Here is a 7,386-nt window from a genome sequence, read left to right on the forward strand (position 1 = left end):
CACTCTCCTTACATGCTATCATGTCAAAATTCCATCCTAAGCATGATCAACACCAGTGATTTGTGCAAGAAGAGACGGTGATTTCTCACCAAACAGTGTAGAAGTGGGGAAAAAAAGGGGTTTTCTTTAAGTAATTGTACCATGCACAATAATGCAACTCAATTGTTTAGAAGCAAAGGGACCCAGGTGGCCAATAATGCAACTCACTGTACTTTTTAATCTTGACTTGGATGCTTTTTCATCTTGGCAATGATTTTTCTACTCTATATCTACCTTTCTTTTCATCCTCTACCCCCCGTCTTCACATCTCTCTCCATTGTGGTTCCGCTCTGCAGATCTACCTTCATACTTTATTCTCAACTTACTACTCTTTATCTCCGATCCAATTTTCCGGTCTTTGATAACCAAAGAGTGAAACAAACAAAGCTTCGCATCATTAATATTTGATATTTGCCAAAGGTATGCCCAATTTTTTTTTTTTATGTGTTTTATCTTTATAATCTCGTCGTTCTGTGTATCAATTCTTAAACCTAAAAAAAAAATAGAGTTCCTTATTAGTATTTCTCATTTGCTCCCATGTCTTGTTATAAATAGTAACATTGTTTCTCCGTGTTTAACTCTGAAGGAAACTTTTGGGAAATGGCCGAGATTGTTATTCCAATTGTTGCAGAGCAGGTGGTTGCTTCTGCTACTAGTTCGATTAAACGTCAAATTAGTTATGTGTTCAACTTCAAAAGAAATATTGATAATTTTAATGATCAACTCCATAGTCTGAACCTTAAGAGAGAGAGAATCGAGCATGATGTTGATGAAGCAAGTAGGAGAAAAATGGAGGTGATTGAAAGGGAGGTTGAAGTTTGGCTACAGGGGGTGACTAGATTTAATGAGGATGCACAAGTTTTTTTAGAGGAAACAGAGAGGGCAAAGAAGGGGTGCTTCTTTGGGTTATGTCCTAACGTAAAGGCAAGGTATCAGCTTAGTAAAAAAGCCGAGGAGAAATCGAATAACGCAGCCAAACATCTGTCGCAAGGGCAGTTTCCTAGTGTTTCATATCGTCCTGCTCCACAAGGAATACGTTTTCCACCCATCAAGGATTATGAGACATTCGAATCAAGAGCATGGCATTTAGAAAAAATTATGAAGGCCTTAAAAGATCCTAATGTCAACATGATTGGCCTTTGGGGAATGGGTGGTGTGGGCAAAACCACTCTTGTGAAGAAAGCTGCTGAACAAGCCCATGTAGACAGGATTTTTGACGTGGTGATTTTTTCGGAGGTATCTTTAAATCAAGACTTGAGAAGGATTCAAGGGGAAATTGCAGAAGCATTAGGCTTCAAATTCGAGGCAGAGACAATTTCTGGGAGATCCAACCAGTTACGTGAACGTTTGTTGAAAGAAACAAAAATTCTAGTGATTCTTGATAATATTTGGGCAAGTCTTGATCCGGGAGAATTAGGAATACCTTTCGGGAATAACCACAAGGGATGCAAAATATTGATGACATCTAGAGGTGAGAATGTATTAACCGTGATTGGTACTACTAGTTTGAACATCAAGGTTGATACATTGAATGATGGGGAGGCTTGGAATTTATTTGAGAAAATGGCAGGGGATGTCGTTAAAGTTCCCAATTTGCTTCCTATCGCCATTGAAATAGCTAAAAGATGTGCAGGTTTGCCAATTTTGATTATCACAGTTGCAAGGGCTCTAAGAAATAGAAATGATTCACATACTTGGAAAGAAGCCTTACGACAATTAGAAAGGTTTGAAAATGCTGAATTTGATAAACGAGTGTATTCATCTCTAGAGTTGAGTTACAATTACTTGAGAAGTGATGTGATGAAACAGTTGTTCTTGCTTTGTGGTCTACTTGTAAATACTGATTATGCCATTGAGGATTTGGTGAAGTACTGCATGAGCCTTTATTCTTTTGAAGATATTGATAACTTGGAAGATAGGAGAAACAGGTTGCATAAATTGGTTATAGACCTCAAATCTGCATGTTTGTTATTAGATGGTGAAAAATATGGTTACATCAAAATGCATGATGTGGTTCGCAAGTTTGCTGTGTCATTTGCACGCCAAAATCATAATATGTTCCTTGGAGAATATGATGGTGAATTGGAAGAATGGCCCAAAAAGAATACGGTTGCAAAGTTTTCTTCCATATGTTTTCCTCACAATTATATTCACAGACTACTAGAAGGGTTGGAATGTGAAGAGCTGAAGTTATTTATTCTGCATTCAAAAAATCGTGATTTGGAGATTCCTAGTTCATTTTTCCAAGGGGTGAGAGGAATTGTAGTCTTAGATATTAAGAATATAATTATTCCATCTTTGCCTTCATCCCTTTATTATCTAAACAACCTTTGCACTCTGTCTCTTGAGGAGTGTGAGTTGGATGATATAGGCATAATAGGAAATCTAGTTGGACTAGAAGTTCTTCGGATAGTGAATACAAACATCTACCATTTGCCTAAGGAAATAAGACAATTGACTCGTTTGAAGTTGTTCAGTGTCAGCGGATGTTCAAATCTTGAAGTGATTGCACCGAATGTGATTTCATCGTTGACTCGATTAGAAGAATTGTCTATGGAAAAAAGCTTTGTAAACTGGGAGGCTGAAGGAGTTAATCGTCAAAATGCTTGCCTAGCTGAATTGAACAAATTGTCTAAGCTGACTAGCTTAGACATTCACATTCCAAATTCCCATAGTATGCCAAATGACTTGTTCTCAGTCAAGTTAGAAAGATTTAAAATATTAATAGGAGATGGCTGGGACTGGTATGGGCCTAGCAGGTATGAAATCTCACAAAGGTTAAAATTGAAACTCTCCACAAGCATTCATTTGAAGCCAGGTGTTAAGGAATTGCTGAAGAAAACTAATTATCTATGTCTCGATGAATTGGGTGGTGTTAACAGTGTTTGTGAGTTAGATAGGGAAGGTTTTCCAGGACTGAGATGTTTACATGTCCAAAAGGGTCGCAGCTTCCGATACATTGTAAACTCAAACACAAGGGTTCCTTGTCACATTTTTCCAAGGTTGGAGGTATTGTCTCTTACAGAATTGATTAACCTTCAGATGATATGCCACGGCCAACTTGGAGTAAAGTCGTTTAGTAAATTGAGAATTCTCAGAGTGGAAAGTTGTGACATGTTGAAGAACCTTTTCTCTTTATCTTTCGCCCAATCCCTTTTGCAACTGCAGGAAATCAACGTAGAAAACTGTAAAAACATGGAAGAGATTTTTTCCTGTGAAAGTGAAAAGGATGGCAAGTGCAATGTGATTGAGCTAACGCAAGTACACTCCCTAGAACTATGGCATTTACCGAAGATCACTAGCATCTGCTCTATGGCGAAGATAGTAAAACAGAAGCTGCAGACCACGGACTCATCAGGGTCATCTCAAAATATGCAACTTATGATGAAGGATGAGCCCATCCCACTTCTTAATGGGAAGGTACATTTTCCTATTATTTAACTGCGTCTGTTTCTATGTGTTTTGACATTATGTGTTGTACATGTGTATCATGTTTAAAACCAAATTATACGAAAATAGTTCCCAACAACTTTACCAATGAATTACTCTATTTTTGAAAATATTTTTAGCAATGTAACATTCTCTTCATCTCTTGTGTATATGCAGATGGTGTTTCCCAATTTGGAGAAGTTAGTCCTACATGATATTGGTGCTGAAAAAATATGGGACAACAGTCTTCGAGCAATGCCACATTGTTTTCAGAATTTGAGAGAGATGGAAGTGCAGGGCTGTAATAAATTAAGGTTCTTATTCCCTGTTGGTGTGGTCAGAAGTCTCACTCAACTCAAACAACTTCGAGTAGAAGACTGTGAGTTAATGGAAAGGATAATAGAAGGAGTGGCAGGTCAGATGATCTTCCCCAAATTACATGACCTGGCACTCGAAGATCTTCCTAAACTGAAAAGATTCTGTGCAGCAAATTCTATTCAATTTCCATCCTTGTCCGATATATGTATTACTGAATGCCCCGAATTGAAGTCGTTCATTATTGATGAAAAGGAAGTCAGCAATAATGACTTCCCACCTCCTTTCTTTGATGAAAAGGTTAGTTTTGTTTCATTACTTTGATGGTGAGTATATGAGTAATATTCTTAAATATGTTCATATTGTATTCCGTTCTTTTGGATTAATTAGCTGATGCAATCTGAATCATTTTTATAGGTGAAACTCCCTTCCATTGAAACATTACTCTTCTCGTTCGTTAACCTGAAAAGAATATGGCACAATGAACTTGCCCCAGAATCCTTTTGCAAACTAGATGATCTTTCACTGTATGGTTGTGAAAATCTATTGAACATTTTTCCATATAATATGTTGACAAGACTCCAGAACCTACAAGAATTGCGGATAGAAGATTGCGAGTCAATGGATGTGATATTTGATTTGGAAGGGCCAAATGGTTTGGAGATGCATATTACAAAGGCCCCCATATTTAGAAAACTAAAGTCCATAAGAATCAAGCATTGTCCAAGTCTGAGATGTATTTTTCCACTCTCTATAGGCAGTGGTCTTCAGGAACTTGAGGAGTTATATATTGGAAACTGTACGGCAGTTGAGAAAATTGTTGCTATGCAAGGGGTAGATGCGGATGTCAGGTTCGAGTTCCCGAAACTTACTTCCCTGACATTTGAACACTTGCCAGAACTAAGAAGTTTCTTCCCTGGAATTCATACATCAGAATGGCCACTGCTGAAGAAATTGGCAGTTATTGAATGTGACAAACTGAATATATTTGCTTCTGAATATTCGGATGATGAGTATATTTTGCAGACCTCAGTTGAGCAACCCCTTTTTTTGCATGAACAGGTATGGACTTAAAACTCTCTGCTTAGAATATATAAACGTCATTGAGAAACTCAAGCAACAGTTAAAGTGTAGCTTAGATGTACCACGTATGTATAGATAACCACTCATGAATGATACAACAATTTAGTAAGAGCTGCATGTTTAAATTATGTGAAGCCACATATCAAATTTATGTACATGTAAGTGCATATTTCATTGCATTGCATGTTGCGTGAATAATTACTGCGCCGCTTTTTTTTACATTTACCTTATTATTTTGACAGGAGATATTCCCCAACCTGGAAGAATTGTCATTGAGTTGGAATTACATTATGAGGCAAATGTGGCATGGAGAATTTCAATTTGAAATGTTTTGCAGATTAAAATCCCTTACGATTATTGATTTCCATGATGAAATCATCACTTCTTTTCCACAAGGTTTCTTTAAGAAACTGCCAAATTTGGAAGAACTTGTTGTAAGGCGTAGTGCTTTCAATGAGATATTCCCAAATGGAGGAGTCATTGGTGAGGCTGGAGAGCTCTCGACATTTTGCTGTCTCAAAAGTCTGACTGTAGACAAATGTGACAGATTGAAAATTTTGTTTCCATCCTCACTGCTGTCATTCTGCAACTTGATTACACTGAAAGTGAACAGATGTGACAAATTGACTTACTTAATGTCTTGCTCGACAGCTGAAAGCATGATGCAGCTCAAGGAATTGTGGGTATATGAATGTGCAATGATGACTTCCATTGTAGAATGTGTAGGGGAATGTGAGGCAGAGGATGATATTATTTTCCCCCAAATGAAACTACTACATATTACTTCTATTCCAAACCTTTCAAGCTTCTGCGGCTCCGCGAAACATGCATTCAAATTACCATCATTGGAAAGCGTATATGTTGGAAGTTGCCCCAATCTAAAATATTTTTGCAGGGGACAACTTTCCTCTTTTAAGCTCCGGAGTCTCCGTGTATGTGCATCAGCACGGGGTATTGAAAAGCGCTGGAATGGCAACCTCAATACTACCATACAGACCTTGTATAAAGAAATGGTACGCATCTTCTTTTCGCTCCTACTTTCCAATCAAGTTGCACTCATATGCATTTTATATGTAACATGAGTCATTTGACAATTCCTTTCCTAGTATTACAAAACTCGATGCACTTCTCTTTAGCTTCTCAATTGTATCCTTTGCTGCATAATGCATTCTAGTTTTAATTAATGTATGCATTGATTGGCGTAGACTATGAGTTTGAATACTTTATCTGCCTTTAGATGTTCTCAATCCAATGAGTATGAATTTCTCCATGTGAAGAAATTAATGGAGACACAATATAGTGATTCTAAATATGGCTCCACTTTCAGATGACCATCAGAATACAATGCAAATTTCGGAGGCACGTTGCTCGTACGGATTTTATTGCATTGCGGATGGCTTCCATAGTAATACAGTCTGCAGTGAGAGGTAAGGCATCAAAATATGTAATAAGCTGAATAGCAATTTCAATACATGAAGTGTTAATCTTAGCAACTGCTTTGTCCCCTTGGCTTCAATTATCTGATGAGTTAAGAAAGAGTACTAGCTCGCTCTTCACTCAATTATATATATAATTTATATATTTATTTCAGTAATTTTACATGCGCCTTTTGCAAATTTGCAGGAAATATTGCACGTAAAATTTTTGAAAGCTTAAAAGGAGATATTGTTTTGAATTGACGATCACAGGAGTACCGAACATGTCACATATATAAGAGATCTGCAAAATGCATCATCAGTTGATCAACGCATCTTATTCGTGTTTCTAACATAACTGTGTTTTTATTTCTGGATTCAAAAAAATTTCAGGCTCCAACATTGCCTCCTCTTTTTGTTGGCAAGTTAAGCTTTTTGTCTGTGTCAGATGAAGATGTGTGTTGGAAATCTTTCTTTATTTTTCTTTTCTTTTTTTTCTTCCATGATTGCAATTTGCAAGTACGCTCTATGCTATCAAGTAGAATCGAATCTATGAATGTTCAGAGTATATTGATTGCCTCCTCTGCCGTTTGGTGTTGGTGCTAACCCACATTAATGTTGGGCATCCCTTGCTGGCATACCATGCATGGGTATGTTTCTATATATTGTTCTGCATTGGAAATCGTGGAAATGTTTATTCCATAAAATGAAAATGTTTGATTTTATATCCAAATATTATTTGTACATCTACATATGAACCGAATGATGATTTATGATGCGCACATCTAACACAACAAAGCATGAAGTAATTGCCTGAAATGTTCTACATTTTGATATTCCTGCCACGCATGGCTCCAATATAATACATATATGTGTATATTAATACACGTATTGATTGATGGGAAATTTATCAAACAAGATTTTAAAAATAAAGAAAAAAAGTTACTAACTTATTAAAATATCATTCCTCCTTCTTCCTTCCGTCATAGAAGAATGTTGTCGTTCGATCATCATTTTCAAGGAACAAACCACCAAAATGGAGTTTTGTGACAGTCCGACTAAAGCCCTATCATCACTGATGATCGGTGATCACTTGAGTAGTTAA

The 7,386-nt window shown here is 36.9% G+C and overlaps 1 protein-coding gene across 2 annotated transcripts; it reads left to right on the forward strand.

The window, feature by feature from the left end:
* Positions 1-286: 286 nt before the first annotated feature.
* On the forward strand, positions 287-6,833 carry LOC119993164 (probable disease resistance protein At4g27220). 2 transcript variants are annotated; one of them, XM_038840133.1, is made up of 7 exons: positions 287-459; positions 626-3,459; positions 3,646-4,083; positions 4,201-4,845; positions 5,109-5,879; positions 6,194-6,293; positions 6,490-6,833. In XM_038840133.1, exons 2-7 carry the CDS (start codon positions 640-642, stop codon positions 6,543-6,545), a joined length of 4,830 nt encoding a protein of 1,609 aa, XP_038696061.1. In that variant the 5' UTR covers positions 287-459; positions 626-639; the 3' UTR covers positions 6,546-6,833. The 2 variants fall into 2 exon arrangements, with proteins under 2 accessions (XP_038696061.1, XP_038696062.1); XM_038840134.1 differs by lacking the exon at positions 6,490-6,833 and having other exon boundaries at positions 6,104-6,204.
* Positions 6,834-7,386: the final 553 nt, after the last annotated feature.

This window comes from Tripterygium wilfordii, chromosome 23 (assembly GCF_013401445.1).
Source record: "Tripterygium wilfordii isolate XIE 37 chromosome 23, ASM1340144v1, whole genome shotgun sequence".
Taxonomy (NCBI): Eukaryota; Viridiplantae; Streptophyta; class Magnoliopsida; order Celastrales; family Celastraceae; genus Tripterygium; species Tripterygium wilfordii.

Coding starts and splice junctions, on each gene's coding strand:
- LOC119993164 (XM_038840133.1), top strand. CDS start 640: ATGGCCGAGATTGTTATTCCAATTGTTGCAGAGCAGGTGGTTGCTTCT. Junction 4,084..4,200: donor CTCCTTTCTTTGATGAAAAG/GTTAGTTTTGTT, acceptor TCATTTTTATAG/GTGAAACTCCCTTCCATTGA. Junction 6,294..6,489: donor AATACAGTCTGCAGTGAGAG/GTAAGGCATCAA, acceptor GCAAATTTGCAG/GAAATATTGCACGTAAAATT.